The 22,668-nt window shown below is 39.1% G+C and overlaps 1 protein-coding gene and 2 long non-coding RNA genes across 5 annotated transcripts in view; 1 reads left to right on the forward strand and 2 right to left on the reverse strand.

The window, feature by feature from the left end:
• LOC149679315 (uncharacterized) overlaps positions 1-19,229 on the reverse strand; it is a 35,200-nt gene extending 15,971 nt beyond the window's left edge. The window contains exon 1 of the long non-coding RNA XR_016365728.1: positions 18,480-19,229. This is a non-coding gene — a long non-coding RNA (uncharacterized LOC149679315). The remainder of the gene's footprint in view (positions 1-18,479) is intronic.
• LOC149679318 (uncharacterized) lies at positions 460-22,280 on the forward strand. Of its 2 annotated transcripts, XR_016365736.1 has the most exons (4): positions 460-984; positions 1,043-1,142; positions 1,192-1,335; positions 21,699-22,280. It is a non-coding gene; the product is annotated as an uncharacterized LOC149679318 (long non-coding RNA). The 2 variants fall into 2 exon arrangements; XR_016365735.1 differs by lacking the exon at positions 21,699-22,280 and having other exon boundaries at positions 1,192-1,668.
• Positions 3,519-16,881, reverse strand: LOC149679319 (uncharacterized). Of its 2 annotated transcripts, XM_089834999.1 has the most exons (6): positions 16,451-16,881; positions 16,311-16,382; positions 15,065-15,196; positions 14,838-14,974; positions 14,038-14,126; positions 3,519-4,546 (listed from the first exon to the last, which is right to left on the reverse strand). In XM_089834999.1, the coding sequence occupies exons 1-6, from the start codon at positions 16,487-16,489 to the stop codon at positions 4,017-4,019; spliced, it is 999 nt and encodes a 332-aa protein (XP_089691125.1). In that variant the 5' UTR covers positions 16,490-16,881; the 3' UTR covers positions 3,519-4,016. The 2 variants fall into 2 exon arrangements, with proteins under 2 accessions (XP_089691125.1, XP_089691126.1); XM_089835000.1 differs by lacking the exons at positions 14,038-14,126; positions 14,838-14,974; positions 15,065-15,196; positions 16,311-16,382; positions 16,451-16,881 and adding an exon at positions 8,439-8,883.
• Positions 22,281-22,668: the final 388 nt, after the last annotated feature.

Consider the following 22,668-nt stretch of genomic DNA (forward strand, 5'->3'; position numbering starts at 1 on the left):
TTATGTTTCTGAGAGGAGCTTCCCATTTTTGTTGTTGTTTTGAAAAATATATCGCAATGCACGGGCCTTGATAGATAAAGGAGGCAATAAATGAAATATATCACAATGCACGCGCCTTGATAGATATAGGAGGCAATGAATGAAATATATCACAATGCACGGGCCTTGAAAGATATAGGAGGCAATGAAGGAAATATATCGCATGCACGGGCCTTGGTAGATATAGGAGGCAATGATAATCTCTCCCTTTGCACGAGAGGTTTATCTTTAATAATTAAATAAATATAATTATTTTTAATTATTTTAATCTTCAATAATTAACATTAATAATAGTTAAATCGTTTAAAATAAAGTTATGCCTATTATCATCTCAAACTTTGCTAATATTGACGTTTAAAGTGAAGGGTACCCCTCTTGCCCGCTTTCTTCAGATTTTGGGGTATATATACGATTCGTTTCCATTATAATAGTAAGGAAAAAGCGCAATTGCGAAAACCTTTGGTGGCGATCCCACCTTAGGGAGGCTAGACGTTTCTCGTAACCCTAGCTGATCGCCGCGTATATCCTAAAACCAAACGATGATAATGGAGTAGAAGACAATGATACAGATTGGTGTCTATGTGGAATAGACGGAAGACCAGTTGATGGTGGTGTTTAGGAGCCAGTATGTACAGACTGGTGTCCAAGTGGGATGGACAAAGACCAGCAGAAGATGGTGGTGATTAGAAGCCAGTAAGTACAGACTGGTGTTCGTGTGGGATGGACAAAGATCAGAAGATGGTGGTGTGAGAACTCAAGTAGAGGAGCCGTTTCCGTGACTGTGAAAGCAGTTCGGAAATGGCGAACACGTTTGCTTTGATACGCAAACTGCGAACGCGGTCACGTGGGTGTAACAACGGACAGACAGGCACACAGACAGACAGACAGACAGAACCGGCCGTTACAGAACCTCTCCTGGACTACGTCACACGGAGAGGTAAAAAGGTGTGTTGAAACCATTATAGCAATTTTTGCTTTTTCCACTAACCTTGTGTTGAAACAGTGTTGATTAAGGCCTTAGCCGATGAGTAAACGAGCATATCAACAAAAAGGGGACAAGATCAACTTAAATGGAGGAGAAACCTTGGCTCGAAAACAGAAAGGTTGTACTTTCAACTTTTCTTTGCTCTCAAATTAATTTTCATTCAATAGTTTTAAGACAGGTTCATCAGAACTTATTCCAAGATGAAACTTATGTTGAAGTATGTAGGACTGATTTAATAACAAAAATACGAGGTTCATAATAGTTATGAATCATTAAAGAGCATGATAAGAACAGATGCGCGAACATTTGTCGTAAGTTCCTCCGTGTGGTGGTTAGACAGTTCCCGTAATCTTACCCCTAACTATTATAATGGAGTTGCAGACTTGCAGGCAATCATTTGATGATGAATAGCGAAATTGCGTGAACATTTTGCGTAAGCCCCGCACTTGGAGGCTAGACGTTCCTATAGTCTGTCAAACGAAAGAAGAGCCCTGAGAAATTTGTCCAAATTGGTGTCGCCACCATCGACCCCATAGTACTTTATCAACTTGTTTTGTTTTGTCAATAGTCGTCTGTAATATAGTCTGCTATAAACAGATAGGCTTAATCGCAATAGAACCAATAAATTTTGCTATATATATTTAATATGTTTATGTTTCATGATTTTTTGCGATCATCGAGTATTAAAGAATAAAAAACAAAATTAACGACAAGACACCAGTTTTATCTTTGTTGAACTAGCTTTGCAATATATTTTAATGACATAAGTTAAAGTACTTGTCCATAAGTAGTTCAGCATCAAAGCGTCTTCAGTCCACATCTTCATCAGAGTCTTCGCTGTCTTCTTGCATATTAATTTTAAGAGGTTCAATTGTGGTTTCGATGATGGGATCTTTTTCCCAATACTCATGCATATAATTAATATGGCTGCGTTCAGTAACACTCATCAGGAAAAACATCGATGTTTGGGAAAATGAAATCGATGTTCTTTTGACGTCATGATGACGTTGCAGTTGTTGAACGGCACAATTTTGTGTAATCGATGCTTTTCATAATGGCGACGATATTATGATAACGTTATGGCAGAGGCTTAAATAATAAATCCGAACTATTTACAAAGATATTATACTTAAAGTTATCAATTAAATCAAAATTCTGTCAGAATCCATTTTTTTACCGAAATAATATATTGCTTTTTAGTATTATTATCCATAATATTATTTAAAATTGGAGATTGGGATGTAGTTCCCCCCATTTTTTTTTATTCCGCCGCGCAAAATGACGAAATTTACGTCATGAATCCGATGCTCATCAAAAAAACCTCCTCTCACAGCTGATTTTTCTGATGGGCATCCGATGAGCATCATGACGTCACGCCCAAAGACGCGAAAAACCGTTCAGTAAGACATCGATGTCATCTTTTAGTCATCGATGTTTTTGATGCCGGTTACTGAACGCAGCCATGCAAGAAGACAGCGAAGACTCTGATGAAGATGTGGACTGAAGACGCTTTGATGCTGAACTACTTACTACTTAGACTTATGGACAAGTACTTTAACTTATGGCATTAAAATATATTGCAATGCTAGTTCAACAAAGATAAAACTGGTGTCTTGTCGTTTATTTTTTTTTTTATTCTTTAATACTCGATGATCGTAAAAAACCATGAAACATAAACATATTAAATATATATAGCAAAATTTATTGGTTCTATTGCGATTAAGCCTATCTGTTTATAGCAGACTATATTACAGACGACTATTGACAAAACAAAACAAGTTGATAAAGTACTATGGGGTCGATGGTGGCGACACCAATTTGGACAAATTTCTCAGGGCTCTTCTTTCGTTTGACAGACTATAGTACCCCTAACGATGGTGATGAAGTAGAAGCTTATCTCAAATATACGAAGTAGATGGACGCCAGAAGGTGGTGGATTCAGAAGCCAATGCAACAGATTCGGTTTATGTGGAATGTACGAGAGACTAGGCAGATGAAGGAATAGTGTGGATTGGTACACAAGTAGAAAAATTAACATGGTGAAGTACAATTTTTCTCGACCATCGGAAAACGTGAACACTTCTACTTCCATATGCAATCTGCGAACGCGCTCTAGTGTAATAAAAGACAGACAGACACGGAAACGTTCCAAACAGTACCTCCTGCAACTCAATCAAACCACTCTAAACCAGACAACTTTGTTTAGATTAAAATTTCATCTCTGAAACGGTCCTAAGACATTATACAGAATGCAAACTTATCCTAATAAACGTATGATAAAATATACGTGACAATATGAACAAACAGAAATATTCAGCCATTAAACCTCTACGTGATACACCTACTAAGTACTGAAAAAGCAAGAGCATGAATTCAACGGTAAAGTTAGGGTTAGCGACAATTTTCCTGTCTCTCTTGTTTCTTTTGAAACCATCTACTACCAGAGCTGATGAAGAAGTTAAAGTAAGGAAAGAAGCAAATTATGATTAATCAATTATTATGGTAAAAATATCATTCTTTAATAGCGAAGATATAATTACTGATACACCATTTGTCATTTCAAATATTGTTAATTATAGTTTTCAAAAAAGGGTTACATTAAATATTGTCGTGAAGGTTTTATAAATAACTAACACAAACATCGTATAACTACCAGTTTTCCGTTAAGACGTTAGGCTTGTTACATTCCACAATTTTGTAAAACCGTGTAGCCTGCCCTGTGACTATTCCGTCACGATTGGTTTTTTAGTATTTTATAATTTTGCTATGAACGAAAATATTTTGTTAGTGAGCGTCTACTACAGTTGTCAAGAACGGTAATGTGTGAAACGAAAATGAAAACACGTTGCGCAATTAACACATTTTGAAATGGTTCTTTCCAAGTTTTAAATTGATGAGTATGCTTAACTACAATCTATTTTATTAGTCCATGTGATTATAACGTCGATGTCTGATCAAACTAATCTTCTGCGTGCTGCCATAATCACACTGATCACATATGAAGAGTTTTTTCAACGCTATGAATGCGTTGATGTTTGATCAAATTACTCTTCCGCGCACTTGCATAGTCACACTGATCACATTTGAAGGGTTTTTCTCCAGTGTGAATGCGTTGATGTGTGATCAAATTTCTCTTCCGCGCACTTGCGTAGTCACACTGATCACATTTGAAGGGTTTGCCACCACTGTGAATGCGTTGATGTTTGTTCAAATCTTTCTTCCGCGTACTTACATAGTCACACTGATCACATTTGAAGGGTTTTTCTCCAGTGTGAATGCGTTGATGTGTGATCAAATAAACCATCCGCATACTAGCATAGTCACACTGATCACATTTGAAGGGTTTTTCTCCAGTGTGAATGCGTTGATGTGTGATCAAATTACTCTTATTCTTGCTACCATAGTCACACTGATCTAATTTGAAGCGTTTTTCCTTGGTATCCTTTCGAATGTCAAGTTCAAGATCTCTTTCATATTCAGGTGAACATTTGTATCGAGTTGAACATTTTTTCTCGGATTTTCCTACAGAAAGGAAATAAATTAAACCTTCATATGATATCATACAACTCCCGTCACAAACATCTCACTGTTCAAAGGCAATTGATTATGCTTAGGCTTAAAAAGACACAAAGGCAAACGAAACAAGTTCAGAAACAATAAACGATGTCCGAGTCGAAACAGCGGTTTCCAAAGGTTTGACCTTACGCTTTGGGATAACATGGGAACGTGGAAGATTTTTTAATTCCTGGTATCACCATAAGAAAATAATATATAGCTCCCTATAAGTATGAAACTCTACATTTAAGCCATGTAAACAGCATTTTCTTCCATTGAAATTTGTAAAAAGTTTCTAATGCCACCTATTAAGAGTTTTTGGCGTTAAAAAAGATGAAATATTTGTTTAGAAAATTTTCAAATTTTATATTGTAATTAAATAGTTAAAGGTCTAGACGTTATTATTATGATAATTATAACTGATTAAGTACATGTCAAAATTATCATAATAAATTAATAGATGGCGCGAGATTTTGACGAACGAGGTTAGCGCCCACACTGGTACGAGGTAAGGAGTTTACGTGTGTCTCTACGGGCGCGGCGATATTTCCCCGGCCCATCGTGCCTTTCGCGGACACCTTACTCGTAGTACCGTAACTTCTCCCACGGGGCGTAAAAGCGTAAGCGCGAAATTTGGAAGCAAATGCTGTAGTATGAAAATGTACTACGTTTCATACTTATAGGGAGTTATTTATTATTTTCTTATGGTATCACTGATATCAACCCCGCAGCTTGGTCGAATTTGGAAATTAACTAATCGTGACTGTGTATGTCATAAAGAACTAACAAACAACTTATATATATATATATGATTCAAATTTCAAACTTGATCCCACGTTAGAAATTTGGGTAAAACTGACAATATGAAGTCATATTTTGCCATTAAATCTCCGTAGGTGCATGATAACACCTACAAGCAAAAGTTAATGACTTCTTATCCTGGGAAGTATTGGACACTAAGGCTTTATATAGTATCCATCCCTGCTAGTCAAAATTGCCTATGGCATTCGTAAAAGAGGGTCGAAAGTTTCCTCCCCACTAGGAAAACGATCTAGTCTACTTAAAAAATCCCACGCCGCGAGGCTGTGGCTCTCAAACTTTGGGGCGTGTTCAAAACTTCTTCAGCGCCAATCGTTGAAAAGCCGTCTGGCTAGAAAATCCATTACAATCCGTGGGCCTAGGACCCCACACTAGTTTGACCGGAATTTCGAGCAAACTCTATTAACAGCTGTTCTTGTCACCGTTTCTGATTCGTTACCTCAAACCACAGGACACACCTTAAAGTTTCGTTACTTGCCCGCTGCTGGCACGCAAATCAGCCTGCCAGCACAAAATGAGAGAAGCGCCGTAGGTGGCGCGGTGATCGGACCTAATAAGAAGTTGGCTAACAGAGATGGTTCCGGATATGGTTAGAGTCCAATACTTCCCAGGATAAGAAGTCATAAACTTCTGCTACAAGTAGTGAAGAAACACAAGTATGAAGTCAAGGGTAAAGTTAGCGACAATTTTGCAGTCTTTCCTGTTTCTGCTGAAACCAACTAGCACAAGAAGTGATGACAACGATAAAGTTATTAAACAAGCAAATTAAGATTCAAAGCAAAAACATATTAATCAATTATTATGGTAAAATTTTTATTCTTTAATAGCGAAGATATAATTACTTATATACCATTTGTTATATCAAATATGGTTTATTATAGTTAAATAAAGGGTTATATTCAATATTATATATATTGTGATTGTTACGTTGATGTCTGATCAAAATATTCTTTTGAGTGCAGACATAATCACACTGACAACATTTGAATCGTCTTTCGCCACTATGAATGCGTCGATGTTTGATCAAATTATTCTTCAATGTGCTGGAAACTCACACTGATCACGTTTGAAGGGTTTTTCACAGCTACGAATGCCTTGATGTGCGATTATAGTACTCTTACGGGTACTAGCATAATCACACCGATCATACACTGAATGTATTATCAAAGAAAACGAGTTTGGAAACAGAAATAATCCATGTCCGAGTCGAAACAGCGGTCCCCAAAGACTTGATCTTACCTAACCCAATATATGCTTTGAGATTGTGGAAACTTGAAAAAAGAATTGTAGGGTAATAAAATATACTTATAAAACACATTCTATATTATTTGTTTGAATGATAACCCATGTGAACCTAGGAGGTGCACAAATCTGACTGAATATATTTGCAGTGATGTCACCGGGTTCGATCAGGGAGGGGGAATGAAAGCTTTCCCTTTTTCAAAGAACTGTTCTCAGAGCTAGTATAGTCACACTGATCAAGTTTGAAGCGTTTTTCTTCAGTGCCATTTTTAATGTGACGTTCAAGATCACTGTTATATTCAGGAGAATATTTGCAAAGAGTTGAACGCTGCTTCTCGAATTTTACTTCAGAAAGCAAGCAATTTGAAATTTGTCACACTTTGAATCAAACTGTTCAATAGCACTTGCTAAAACCGGTCATGCCGAGGACAAAAATGACACCAAGTTAAAGAAAACAAGGTTCGGAAAACAAAATTAATACCGCTCCGAATCGATATGACTATCTCCGAAGATTTTACCCATCAGAAAGTGGAAACTAATGGTTGTTAATTATTAAGAAAATATTTAAGGTTTTAGTCTATTGCAATATAAATATGCTTATAAAATAAATTGGAAGGGAAATTGATATGACTGCCGTTATTGAAAGGCGTTATAATTTCCTCTCTTCTTTTTTGTTTCTAGGTGATCGAGTTTAAATGCAAGTAATTGCAATTCGTTAACACGTAACACCAAATTAAGCACTTGGACTGGCGTTACCCTTTTGAGCAGAATATGATGGTGGAGAAAGTGGAAAATTTTCGATAAGTCGGATATCATAATTTTAGGATATGATGGCCACTTCTCCCACGAAGGTAGTCACTCAGCATAAGCGGTGTATGTGACAAAATCGTGATTTACTTATTGCAACAATTGAGTCACATGAAATCGTCTTGGATAGTTTGCAACGACTATAACCTTATTTTGCCGAAAGGCTCTACTCAAATCGCAAGGCTCTTTACATTAACACCATTTTCTCTTTAAAATCCTTGTTTCCCCATTCATTAAGTTATTTTCAATGCATTCAAATTGTGTCCATTACATTTTCAATAATAGATCGTTTCATATTTCATTATCAGTAAGACCAAAAGCGGTAAGGCTTCACAGTCCACACACAAAGTATGCATCTTGGGCCATAGGTGAGCTACACGATATATTCGAAACGCCTCGTATAGAACCTCCTAGCACGCGAAGGACAATTATTCTCAAGAACCGATTAACCACTTGCAAATATTCGAGGACTGCTGTAAAGACGGAGTAAGTTCTCTTAAATATTCTTTAGATGAAATTATTCACAGTTTCAAAGACCATTGGGAGTAAAGCACTAAGGTCTTATCAATCTGAGCAACGTTTGCTTGGGCTCCTTAAGACACCAAGTACGGCCGGGTACCTGCATTTTAAAAGGGAGCTCAGGCTCAACCGCTGAATTTAGGTAACCAAGTTTTGAGCTTAATATTATTCGCCGGGACGATTTTCCGTTTAAATTTAAAGTTAAAAACGTATTAATTTAAATGACACAAAATTTTTGGAAGCTTTAAAATGCAAAGGATTGAGGATGAGGTTGAAAAATCCCAGGGAAGACAGAAAGTAATGAGGGTTAGAAAGGACGGGGTTAAAAAACCTGTTAGGGGAACTACCACTAGAAAATTCCGAAACATCCTCTGTTTTTGGTGAGGTTTCTAAATTCTACTGTAAGTGGCTCAATTTTGACGATTTTTACGTCCTGAAATACGTTGCTGACCTTAAGCGTAAAATGACTTACCAATTTCCGAACTGGCAGAAGTTGTATTGCTTTCGGAACTACTTGACGAGCTACTTTCGGAACTACTTGACGAGCTACTTTCGGATGTATCAGAGCCGGACACTGAAGTATTATCTTCAACTTCAATCGGTACTTTTGGTAAATCGCTTGGCAAACACAGTTTCATAGTTTGATTTTGTCTATTATCAGTTTTCTTTGAATCGGTCAAGGTGATTTTGGACTGGTCATCATCAAGATTCTTCTCTAGAGCTTCTTCTAGAGAATTGCTTTCCTTATCTGCGTCAAGCGACGACAATTCCCCATGTTTTTCAAGGCACAATTTCTTGGATCGAGTTGCTATACTCTCATTTCCTCTCTTGGTCGAAGAAATTCGTGATTTGGGATAAGAATCGTTAACGTTAAGATTGTTCTCGGGAGGCGAATCTGTCGTTGGGACAGGAGACATTTCGAACTGCGCTTCGCTGTAATGTTCTATCTTTTATTGTTTGTTTTATCACTATCATATTTCCCGCCACAAACTGTATTGTCTGTAACGCCATCTAGGCTAGTAAAAGATATATAGCTAAGAGAGATTCGCGGAGCGAACTACGCAATATATGTTTTCCTACGTTCTAACATAATGTGTCATTATTTAATCTAATAATCATCACCAAACACTACATTGGCGACGGAGTCTTTTTTCGAACCTCCGAGGAATGCTCAGGCAAGCTTTAATCAAAATTAACTTGCCAAAATCTTCGATTGTCGTCTCTTAATGTACCGCCAAGGCTTATTTGCTTTACATCACATGCGTTGTGTCATCCTACAATAATATGGCTTTATCGTTACCTGTACTTCTACCTTTTGCGCTGCACAATGATACCGCTAATCTTAACGCTGCTTGGAAGAAATGGACCACCAAATTTGATAACTATCTAGTAGCTTCTGGCGTTAGAGATGATCAGAGGCAAAAAGCTCTATTTTTGCATTGTGTGGGTGATGAAGTTCAAGATGTTTTTTATGCTTTACCTGGCAATGAAAATACCGCAACATATGAGGATGCCAAGATCCTTTTAACCACACACTTCGCACCGAAACAAAATGCAGATTTTGAGGTCTTCAAATTCAGAAAATCTCGGCAAAGAGAAGACGAATCAATCGATGATTACCATGTTCGTTTACGTTCATTATCTAGTTATTGTACCTTCGCTGATCTAGATTTGGAGTTAAAACGTCATATTGTGCAAACCTGCATATCAAAGAAGCTGAGACGAGCTGCTTTTGAGAATCCATCCTTAACTCTTTACCAAATCCTAGAGAAAGGTCGTCTGATGGAGATATCAGAATCACAGGCGTCAACCATCGAGAATACAAGTAAGAAAGTCACTTCGCACCAAGAAGTAACACACTACTTAGGAAAACAATCACATCGATTGGATCACCAAAATAAACCAAGGGTTAATCAACCTCAACATCGTCAATTTGACAATAACTTAAAGAAATCTGATCAACACACCACTTGTGGTCTGTGTGGAGAAGTTTACCCTCATACCAAGTTCCCTTGTCCCGCAAAAGGCAAAACCTGCAATAAGTGTGGAATACCGAATCATTTTAGTAAAGTCTGTCGCTCTACCTCAAGTTTCACACCATCTCGCTTCACCAAGCAAGGGACAACGTCTGGAAACAAACGTCATCAACAACCACGAGTCACGACGTTAACTACATATACCGAATCCGGTGATGCAGAACCTACCACTGAGACAGCTGACGAAACTGAATTTTTATTCACCTTATTTGATGGTTACGAATCAGCAGCCTCGTTACCACTGGTCGACGTTACGCTCGGAAATACGGCTGTCACCCTCCTGATGGACACAGGTGCCAGTGTAAACCTGTTAAACCTACAAAGCTATCACACGCTGAAAGACAAGCCATCATTGTCTCCATCTTCGCTACAGATATTTCCGTATGGCTCAGACACGCCTCTCAAATTAATCGGCAAATTTCACACCGACATTAAGATGTTAAACCGACAGGCCCACGGATGCTTTCACGTTACCAGTGATCAAGGAAGCTCCTCACCCTCCATCCTAGGTTATCATAGCCTGCGTGATCTACAACTTATCAATCCACCTGGTAGAGTGAAGCACACTCTCAACTCCATGATTGCGAGAGATATTATCGACAAATACCCAAAGCTATTTCACGGCATTGGACTCATAAAAAATGTCAAGATTAAGCTGGCCATAGATGAGTCTATTACACCAGTAACCCAACCGCATCGAAGGATTCCTTTTCACCTGAGAGAAGCTCTAGAAGCAGAGTTAACCCAGCTCCAGCAAGACGATATCATTGAACCCGTCACCGGACAAAGTACATGGGTTACTCCAGCAGTTTTGATTGTCAAGCGACCACCGTCAGAACAGAACTCTGACAGCAATATCCCATTACGACTCTGTGTCGACATGAGAATCCCGAATACCGCAATCATTCGAGTCTGTCACGTAATGCCCACAATCGAAGATGTGATTCACAAACTGAATGGATCCACAGTCTTCTCAAAATTAGACCTTAACAAAGGTTACCATCAGTTACTACTAGATGAATCGTCCCGAGATATCACCACCTTCAGTACGCATCGCGGCCTCTTTCGGTACAAAAGACTGAGTTTTGGAATAAGCTCGGCAGCCGAAATCTTTCATCACGTTATCCATTGCATCATCCAGAACATCGACGGCGCTCTAAATGTCTCGGATGATCTTTTAGTTTTTGGAAAAAACTTGACTGACCATGACGAGGCACTGGACAAAGTCCTCCAAAGGCTGTCCGACCACAACGTCACGCTTAATTCAGAAAAATGCGCTTTCCGCCAGTCGGAAATAGACTTTTATGGTCATGTTTTTGGACGGTATGGTGTTTCCGTCCATCAGTCGAAAATCCAGTCATTGCAAACCATTGACACACCGACAACACCAGACGAGATCCGTAGTCTCTTGGGTTTGGCAACGTATTGTTCTCGTTTCATACCCAACTTCTCAGATGTTACACGTCCTTTGCGCCAACTCACGAAAAAAGAAGCAACCTGGAATTGGACCGACGAACAGGACACTGCCTTACACGTCTTACGTCAACACCTTGCCAATGCCTCGATTCTGTCATATTTTGACCCAACCAAATGCACAACCATTTATGTTGATGCTAGTCCGACCGGGCTCGGAGCTATTTTGACGCAAAAGGATAAAGACACAATCCACATTATCGCTTTTGCTAGCAAAGCTCTAACAGATGTGGAAACTCGTTACTCGCAAACTGAAAGGGAAGCGTTAGCCGTTGTTTGGAGTTGCGAGCACTATCACTTGTACATCTATGGATCTCAGTTCACCGTCATTACTGATCACTTACCACTGCTAACATTACTGGGAAATCCCAAGGCAAGAACATCTGCAAGAATCGAACGATGGAATCTCCGCCTTGCACCATATGACATGAAGTTAGAATACCAACCAGGAAAATTCAATCCTGCAGACTATCTGTCGCGACATCCAGCGCGAAACACGTCAGAACCAAACAAGTGTCTGTCCGTAACGACCGAAGCTCACATTCGTCATATCGCTCATCACGCAGTACCAAAGGCAGTAACTTACGAAGAAATCAAAGCAGCTTCCAATGAAGATAAACTCGTTCAAGCAGTAATCCACTGTCTTAGTACCAACCAATGGCGAAGCTCATCTATTGATGCCGATCGCAGCGACCACTTAAAGGTTTTTGAATCCATCAAATCGGAACTCGCTGTCGTGGACGGCATACTCTTAAAACATCATCGTATTTATATACCACACGCTCTACAGAACCGCGTCATCGCGATAGCCCACGAAGGACACCTTGGCCTGGTTAAAACCAAGCAACTTCTTCGTACGAAAGTATGGTTTCCGAGAATGGATGTACTAGTGGAGCAAGTGATTCGAGCTTGTGTACCTTGTTTGTCTTCTGTTCCACACTCCGTCAAGGAACCACTACAAATGACCACACTTCCAGCCAAACCTTGGTCACAAATTGCATTGGATCATCTAGGTCCTTTAAAGGACATTACCTACTCGTCATAATGGATGAACATTCTCGTTATCCTCTAGCAGAAATTGTATCGTCTACCTCGGCGGAAGCCAACGTCAAGATTCTGTCTAGAATATTCGCCATATGCGGGTTACCAGATGTTATTAAAACGGATAACGGCCCGCCGTTCAGCTCGCACGTATTCGCTGATTATTTGTCAATACTTGGAGTACACCATCGAAAGATCACACCATATTGGCCTCAAGCCAATGGCACGGCCGAAAGATTCATGGCCTCACTTAACAAAACGATCCGTGCTGCTGATGTTGCAGGCACCGATTGGCGCGATGAACTCCAACGTTTCCTGTTCAACTATCGCAATACCCCTCACAGTACGACCGGAGTACCACCATCAGAGCTCATGTTTGGACGTTCTCTACGAACGAAACTACCATCCCCAGCTCAACCTACACCTCGCTCAATGAAGGTTGCCGATTCCGATCGTTTAGAGAAAACCAAAATAAAGGTTTATCATGATATCAAAAAGAACGCACGACCCCATCAATTCAAGCTGCACGACCAAGTTCTAGTTAAAGCTTCTCACACCAACAAAATGTCACCGTATTTTGACCCTGAACCCTATTCCATCACAGCAATCAAAGGATCAATGATAACTGCGGAACGGAATGGACAATCAGTCACACGAAACGCGTCGTACTATAAACTGTTACCAACTCACACACCTCTCATACCATGTGATAATTCTGATCTCACTAACACACCACCGCACCTCCAAACGGAAGCATTAGCAGTTGCTACCTCACCATCAGTGCCTAACGAAGATAACTCACCGGTACCTCAACCTCAACCCCGGTATAATCTTCGCTCTCATCGATTTGCTCCGAAACGCCTCATCGATGAGATTTAGTTCTTATAAACGTTATGTACATTTTTCTAAAGAAAAGGGAGATGTAATGTTCTATCTTTTATTGTTTGTTTTTAGGAGCTGAGTTATTAGTAGGTGGTTAGTTAGTCCGTGGTACTTTGGTTAGTAAGTTAGTCAGTGGGATTCCTCTTCAACACCCGAGTGGCTAAGATCTGTCGCCGGCAGTAATAGACGGTCGCCCCTTCCGACCCTCTAACGGTTTATTGTATTATAGCGCTCTCACACTAGTCGCGTACCGTTTTCAAGACCAAAAGACACAGTTCACATGGCTCTACTTATCACTGTAAGTGTTATGTTATTTTAGTACGGACATTCCCTACTGGCGCTTCCCAATTTAAGTATCACATTGTAAATAGCATTATCATAAATTATTACTAAATTTAACTAACCCCATAAATAATCTTTTTGATGTATAACACTAACCTAACCAGGATCTGGTATAATAAACGAGATAGAATTTTGCCACCTAATTTTGTCTCATTATTTCTTACTCTGTAAACCTCAGCTTTTTAAGCAAATCGGTTACAACCTTAATGATCAAAACGAAAAAATAAACCAAATAGTTTCATCAAACTGGAACTACATCAGGTTGCGTGTCAGAATTACAATAATGCGACACCATACCTATCCCAAATTGCTCGAGGTTCGTGGCTTCCACTTTAAGCAGACTTTGGGAAATGTCGTTGGTAATCTCAGCTGGTATACTTTGCGAACTATACAAATAAAAAATCGTCAAAACTGATATAGCAACAGTAATAAAAGATTAATACATTTTATCAGAAGGGGATAATAGAAAAAGGATGACACTCTTTAGTTACATCATGTAACATGATTCTTCCCAGGCGAAGGACCCCTTTTTGAACATTTGCTTTCCTGCTCAACAAACTTCAGATGGGCATCCCAACGTGGGGTGAAGTCTAGAACTGTATGGTATTTGCTAAATCCCTGCACAAACCTTGGTTGTCTTGACGTGGGACAAAAATGACCACAAGCGCATGCATGCGCCTTGGCAAATAGTTAAGCACTAATAGAGTAATAATGAGGGAACTATTTATCGCATCTGTGATTCGGTTTAACAGTAACCTTGCTCCAAATATAAAATGATGTTGGGAAGAATCATGTTACAATTATCCCACTTCTCTCTCGAAGCATTACATACTTCTGATTTTATTCACGATTCTCAGGGCAAGGCTTAACGAATCAAGTTTTATGGACGTGAATTAGTCAGTCAAATAAAATATTATGCTTGAGCTTAAACTCAACCATAGCCGAGACTTGACTATGGTTTAGTTTAAACAAGTGACACAAGATGCTCCCATAGTCGAGGGGTGGAGTTGACAGGCCTGCTAAGCTTAGCATAAGCAAAGGCTAGTTTTAGCTCCGCCCTCGTTGACAAGTTCTCATTGGTTTTTTGCTTTATATACCTTTGTATTTGTTCTTCCGTTTGTTGATTTATCAGAACAGGATGAGATAATTCCTGTTCATTCAGTCCTAAATCATTTTCAACAGGTTCTGATTTCACGCGTTCAATGTCGGCTCTTTCGTGTATTCCACTTTCCTCCTATGTTACAAACAAATAACAATAATTGAACTAATACTTCTAACCTGATTCTCTTTCACATCGACAATGAAAATGAAGAATGTTACAAACCATCAGATCCTTGATTTCACTTTCCAACTCCTCAATGACCCCATTGAGCCTTTCAATTTCGTCCAGTTTCTTATTTATCGTAAATAAAATTGTCATTCTCACTTCTTTCATGTTTGATATTAAACCATTACACTGAAAAAAATAGACTGCGTTACAAAATAGGACTTTCCTTTATGCAGAATGTCTTTTAAAGTGTCCAGAAAGAAAACAGAGAAACCAGTGACGTCAACAAAGGGGGGATCAGAAGGGGTTTTTTCGTCAAGGGCGCCACCAGAGGCTTGGGCATGGATTAACTAATGCTAGGGATATGTCGCTCCCCCAAAAAGATAACGCATGCATGTTCCAAACGCCCCCTAGCAACAACTACTATCCTTAACAAGAAGTTATATAAGAAAATTGGACCAAGTATCACGTGGTCCATGACGTCAAAATTGAAATACTGCCTAAATTGGGAAAAAAACCGATTTATTTTGCCGAGAGATGGCGCTGTCTACATCCGTTTTGGTTCAATAAATTGGGGGAATGAAGAGGGGAATCAAGGAATGATTCAGAACATGTAGTTGGCGATAGCATTACATGGAAAACTAAGTTAGTGAACAATCCCTAGCGTTAGTTAATCCATGGTTTGGGGGCGCGGTAGCTTTGCAAGAACTATAAGCAAGGCTGCAGTTTGTAAGTGTGTGGGCATACAGCTCCCACCTTGTGGGAGCCCTTTAATAACGCTATAAATGGTCCAGGGATGTGTTTCCATAAGCCTATCACCATAGGCTTATGATGTTTCTAATCACCCACAAATAAACATTGGTTTACTTAAGGTTTTTCTATTGCAATTTATACTTTAAAGCAAATATCAGCTACTGTGGCGCCCGTAACACACTGATTAACCTTCTACACACCAATTTTATGTAGCCAAAGGTAGGAACCAATCAGAAATAAGCTTATTGGGACTTGGCAGTACTACGTCATGCAACGTCAGGCTACCTTCCATTAGTGCTAAAAAACATACCAGGAGGAGGGGCTTATATAGCTTCTGTTAAAAAAACATACCATAATGGCGCAGGGACGGAGTTAAGCCCGAATTGCCAAGTCCCTATTGGGTCAGTCAACTCCACCCCTCGACTATGGGAGCATCTAGTGCCGTTTTTTTACACTAAACCACAGTCACAGCTGAGACTCGCTTTAAAGGGATACTGGATTGGATGGCTCATGCTGTACTGGCCAAAACACTATAGGCTTTGAAACTCACCTTGGCTTTTAGTTGCTTTATTTCATCATCTTTGCTTAAATGATCACAGTTACAATCATTCGCCTCCATTTCCTATAAACAAAGTCCAGTTTTTCGAAATTTAAAATTCCTGCGCAAACCACGGATAATTTCTCAAGTACCTCTTTAAGCGCCACACTTTGAAGACTTATTAAACTCATTTCCGAAATGTCTGACTCTAAAGACGTAACTTTTCAAACTAGAGCTATTTTATCAAAAACAAACAACGAATCCTTTACGAAAATCATTCCCCCAATGTTGCCAAATAAATTGAGAGAGAAGACAAAAAGGCTATAAGTTATAGAATAATAAAATTTAATGCGAAAATTCAGAACCCCTTCATGTTGGGGCCAGTTTCGGTTTAAATTGTGTAGCAGTCATGGTAGCAGACGATGGTATAAGGGGGCACGCTACCACGCTGGGCTGGCAGCCTGGCACGGGCAATCGGGCATTCCCTAATTTCCCTTTTGAAATTTTAAATAAAGTGCTTCAAAGAGAGAATTATTCAATTCTAAATATGAACTTTTCAAGGCGAATGAGCGCTATCAAGGAACAATAAAAATTGCAGACCTTGATTCTGCAGAAACGGTCTTTAACTGATGGCCTCAAATTCTTCTCCCATTTTCATTGCTCCATGGAAGCTCAATGATTTAACTTGGAGCAGGGCCGGAAATAAGAAAAAAATCTTATAGGACATGTGTCCAGTGACCCCCTATTTGACTGGAAAATTTATTGGACATTGTCCACTGGAGTGTGCTAAAATAGTGTTGCATCTTCATAGTCAAGCTATCAAAACTTCGGAAAATTTATTGGTCAAAATGTCCAGTGACCCCCTTAGTTTTTAAAAAAATTATGGGACATTTTTAAATTTTATTGGACAATGTCCAGTGTCCTGTGCTTATTTCCGGCCCTGACTTGGAGGAGATAGTGGGCTGGAGTAAAATGTTGGTGGAACATGTGCGGCAATGAAAGTCTCCAGGAGTACCTTGCGGACGCCACTACCCTTCCATAGTTGATGACGTGTAGCACCATTGTATTTGTATGAGAGTAGTTTCTATTTTTAAGACATAATGGGCATCTTTGACGTTTTCGTACCGTATTACCCCATACCGACACAGCGAGGAATCGAGGATGCTCGGAGAACGTAGTTGCCATAGATTTGTTTATAGAGGCTACTTTATAGGAAAAGAGATGAGGTCCCCATCCCACTCTCTTCTCCAAGTAGGAAAGTCATAGCCCACTCGATCATACGCCCACGGACGATTCTGTTGATTCGAATGACCAGAAATTTCATTGAGACATGTGTAGCAATACATTATATCATGAATCTATATAACTATGAATATACAGCTGCGTTACGCTGTCTAACCTCTCGATAAGGTTTGGGCGGGGCTTAGCGAAAGGAGACATCAGTCACGTGTCTGCTAGTGTTAGGAGCGGGAGAAGGGAGGAGGAGTCCGGGGGTGTGTAAATTCGAAACGTCACTTCCTCTTGTCTCGTGATTGGCTATTTGAGCTGGAAGGGTAACACCCAAACCAAAACGACATGATAGAAGGGGCATATGATAGAGCTGTATATTCATAGTTATATAGATTCATGATTATATTTTGCCATATCAGGGATAGATTTAATTTTAGAAGTAGGAATGGAGAACAGAGTAATGTGGGCGCGCGTCAAAGCCCCGAAGAAGAGTCGGGTCATAGCGATAGAGGTAAAAAGGAATTACGTATTTTTCGACGCCCCCATCAGCAACGTCATCAAAACGTAGTTTAAGTGAACCAATAGAATAATTTAAAATTTTCGTTACGTGTTGGAGGGAGGGGTCTATCCTGGGCTATTAGTCGGACTGAACTAAATACTAACCGTTCTCCATTCCTACTTCTAAAATTGAATTTATCCCTGGCCATAGATTATACTAAAAAGGTTTCGAAGTGTTAAAGTTGATAAATGAAAATTAATTTGCAAAACAAAACTTTAAATTCAATAGATAGTTACACTGCTCTGATTTCTTGTGTGTTAAAGTAAAATCAAGATTATTATTATTATAGTACACCTAAAGTTTACTAATTCTGATTAAATACACTTGTCGAACGCGTACATATTCGTATAATTCAAAATGTTCCACGTCATTAAACTGACTAAAAAAAACACCTGATACAAAACATCCTTTTGAACTTTAAATTCTTCTTCATATTCAATAATTTCCGTGGGAAAATTTACAGGCAAATAATCATCATCATTCTCCATAGAATAATAAACCACATCATCAGATTCAAAATCTTCCTCTTCGGTCATTGGTTGAAATTTCATCATGACGTAATCACGACCGCAAGTGAAGTAAAACGCCACACTTATAACGACGAACAATATAAACAATCCAAGGTTCGTTTTCTTAACCCTAATCAGTGGCGTCGGAACCGGGGGGGGGCAGGGAGGGAGGGCTCAAGCCCCTGCTATAACGAAATGTGAGGTATTAAATTTTAGATTAAAAATAAAAAATTTCTATATTTTAAGACCTACTGCATTACAAAAAATTGTAAAGTATACTTTAGCTATACTTTCTGAATTTCTTTGAGAAATACGGTCCAGGGCTGATACTAAGTCACTTTTTTCACTAAAAGTCACTTTTCCAAAAATTAGTTACTATTTGTCACTATTTTTGGATTTTTGAGTATTTCGGTGTTATTTATCTTCTCGACCACAAACGTAATATATTTGTCTTATGACGGTTTAAACGCAAAAATAGCGAGATCACAGTTGATCAAAGTCCAAAATCGTGGAGCTCGCTTCGCTCGCTCAGCAAATTTTTAACTTATTATTTTAAATTAATCCAATTCAAATGAATGTTTGTTTTATTTTTGAATGCTTTGCATTCTGTAATTGAATTTCGCCGTAGACGTTTTATGAGGTGACCTTTCCTTTGACTGGAAATATCTAAGACCATAGATTGGGCTTAATTACGACTCCGACCTTTAAAATATCTTTTAAATCGGTCATCTCTGAAAACATTTCATTTCAAGTGGCCCTTTTTTATAGCTTGATTTGCCCCTATTTAGTCACTTTTTGCTTACTATTTCTAAATTAATTAGTCACTTATTCAACTAAAATTGAGCGTATGAGTGAGTATCAGCCCTGAATACCTTATGCATAGTCTCAGTCCAGGTTAATATCGTCTTACAGTCTCATGCCTCATCCCCGGTGAATATCCCCTTACACTCTCATGCCTCATCCCCGGTGTATATCTATAATTATACTATTTAAAATTATACTTGTGTAAATTACGACAACAGCTTTCAAAAGACGCTCCGGAGCAGGTTTGGGGCGCCATCCCAGGACCCATACATCCTCCTTGGTCTTCATCGGAGCCCAAGCCCCCCCCCCCAACTTAAAAACACTTCCGACGCCCCTGGCCCTAATTATCATTTTAAACATAATTTGTCTCAATTATTGATTATAATTAAAACACGTGATTAACGAATCGACTAGTCACGTATTTCCGTCAGCCATGTTGAGTGGTTCGAGGCTGAATGTGGGCCTAATCAAATATTAAATTTTTGTGGTATAAAATCTATTTCATTTTCCATATAATTTATGTAGAAAACCAGAAGTTCATAACTTGAAGAAGGGAAATAGTTGTGTAATTTTATGAAGCTAGAAGAAAAGGTTCCCCCGCGTTACATGTGTAAAGCTATTTGGTTAAAATATAGGTACGTTATGCCTTTACGTTTTACTTACTTTTGGCCGCCAATTCCCAAGATGGTCGTGGATTAAAACAAAACCAGAAAAAAAACCGATGTATCTCTATTACATAGTTAACAAGATTTTACACAAACCAGAAACAGCGGTAAAAGAGGCTAAAATATACAGACGTTACCCCGCTACGACGATTTCATTACTTTTATGGCAGCCATTTTCCAAGATGACCGCGATTTCAAAACCCAAAAACCATATATCTATCACACTGATCACTTTTGAGGGGTTTTTCACCACTGTGAATGCGTTCGTGTCTGATCAAATCACTCTTCCGCGTACTTGCGAAGTCACACTGATGACATTTGAAGGGTTTTTCACCATTGTGAATAAGTTCATGTCTGATCAATGAACTCTTCTGCGTGAATCCATAGTCACACTGATGACATTTGAAGGGTTTTTCACCACTGTGAACGCGTTGATGTGTGATCAAAACATACTTCCGCTTACATGCATAATCGCACTGATCACATTTGAACGGTTTGTCACCGCTATGCCTTCGTTGATGTTTGATGAAATCGTAGTCATACTTGCATGAATAGTCACACTGATCACATTTGAATCGTTTTTCTTCTTTACCCTTTCTAATGCGACGTTGTAGGCCCTTTTTATATTCAGTTGAAACTTTGAACCCAGTTGTGCGTTTCTTCTTCAATTTCCCTACAGAAAATATAAAATCACAAACATCATTTACAATTTAATATCAAAACAAGATATGCCCCAAGGCATATTAACGCTGTTTGCAGTGTGATATTGTCTTTAACAAAACCCGAAATTAGGGATTCCCGCTACCAATAAGCAAGGCGTGGAAAGGTATAGGAAAAATATCGATAGCTTAACAACAATCCGTAGTGGCGCAGACGTTGAGTATCCGCACCCCACACCGGCGTCGTCACTCACTCGTAAGTTCGTATCCCGCTGCCTCGGAGTGTCAGCATTTTCTCGTCGAAAATATGATCGAATTTAGTATAAATGTCGCTAGTGCGGTGGAGAATCAAATTCCGGCGAGCTCTGCCGCGAAATTTAAATTTACGAAAATGAACGCGAACGCGAAACAGCCAGCCTGCCTGCCAGCAAGCCTGCTTCCAGGGGTCGCCGTATAAAGCTTTTTTTGCTATGGGCAAACAGCTTAAAAACAATAACGTTCAAGCGAACTTCATAGTAGTGCGTACGAAAACGCAGTGTTACAGAATAAAAAAGGTGTGTTGAAACCATTATAGCAATTTTTGCTTTTTCCACTAACCTTGTGTTGAAACAGTGTTGATTAAGGCCTTAGCCGATGAGTAAACGAGCATATCAACAAAAAGGGGACAAGATCAACGTAAATGGAGGGGAAACCTTGGCTCGAAAACAGAAAGGTTGTACTTTCAACTTTTCTTTGCTCTCAAATTAATTTTCATTCAATAGTTTTAAGACAGGTTCATCAGAACTTATTCCAAGATGAAACTTATGTTGAAGTATGTAGGACTGATTTAATACCAAAAATACGAGGTTCATAATAGTTATGAATCATTAAAGAGCATGATAAGAACAGATGCGCGAAATTTGTCGTAAGTTCCTCCGTGTGGTGGTTAGACAGTTCCCGTAATCTTACCCCTAACTATTATAATGGAGTTGCAGACTTGCAGGCAATCATTTGATGATGAATAGCGAAATTCCGTGAACATTTTGCGTAAGCCCCGCCCCTTGGAGGCTAGACGTTCCTAGTACCCCTAACGATGGTGATGAAGTAGAAGCTTATCTCAAATATACGAAGTAGATGGACGCCAAAAGGTGGTGGATTCAGAAGCCAATGCAACAGATTCGGTTTATGTGGAATGTACGAGAGACTAGGCAGATGAAGGAATAGTGTGGATTGGTACTCAAGTAGAAAAATTAACATGGTGAAATACAATTTTTATCAACCATCGGAAAACGTGAACACTTCTACTTCCATATGCAATCTGCGAACGCGCTCTAGTGTAATAAAAGACAGACAGACACGGAAACGTTCCAAACAGTACCTCCTGCAACTCAATCAAACCACTCTAAACCACACAGCTTTGTTTAGATTAAAATTTCATCTCTGAAACGGTCCTAAGCCATTATACAGAATGCAAACTTATCCTAATAAACGTATGATAAAATATACGTGACAATATGAACAAACAGTAATATTCAGCCATTAAACCTCTATACGTGATACACCTACTAAGTACTGAAAAAGCAAGAGCTAACGGTAAAGTTAGGGTTAGTCACAATTTTCCTGTCTCTCTTGTTTCTTTTGAAACCATCTACTACCAGAGCTGATGACGAAGTTAAAGTAATTAAAGAAGCAAATGACGATCCAGGACCTTTAGCAAGCACTACGCCAAAACCTGAAGAAACTTCAGACAATTTAAGCGGTAATGAAAGTTCCGAGGAGTCTGGGGGCAAAAATGGAACTCGTTCGAAAGAAGAAAAGCTCAAACGTTTGGAAAAGAGCTTGGAACAATTCGAAAAACGTATCCAAAATCGACAGGAAAAGGTTATGAAAAAATTTGAGAAGAGATTGGCAAGAATTGAGAAAAATATTGAACGTAATTTAAAACAACTTTCCGGTATGAGGGTC

Source organism: Phalangium opilio, unplaced genomic scaffold, assembly GCF_054372755.1.
Source record: "Phalangium opilio isolate 3A_F unplaced genomic scaffold, DU_Popi_V2 ptg000041l_1, whole genome shotgun sequence".
Lineage (NCBI taxonomy): Eukaryota > Metazoa > Arthropoda > Arachnida > Opiliones > Phalangiidae > Phalangium > Phalangium opilio.

Coding starts and splice junctions, on each gene's coding strand:
- LOC149679319 (XM_089834999.1), bottom strand. CDS start 16,489: ATGAGTTTAATAAGTCTTCAAAGTGTGGCGCTTAAAGAG. Junction 15,197..16,310: donor TAAAGCAACTAAAAGCCAAG/GTGAGTTTCAAA, acceptor TATTTTTTTCAG/TGTAATGGTTTAATATCAAA. Junction 14,127..14,837: donor ACGGAAGAACAAATACAAAG/GTATATAAAGCA, acceptor TTATTTGTATAG/TTCGCAAAGTATACCAGCTG.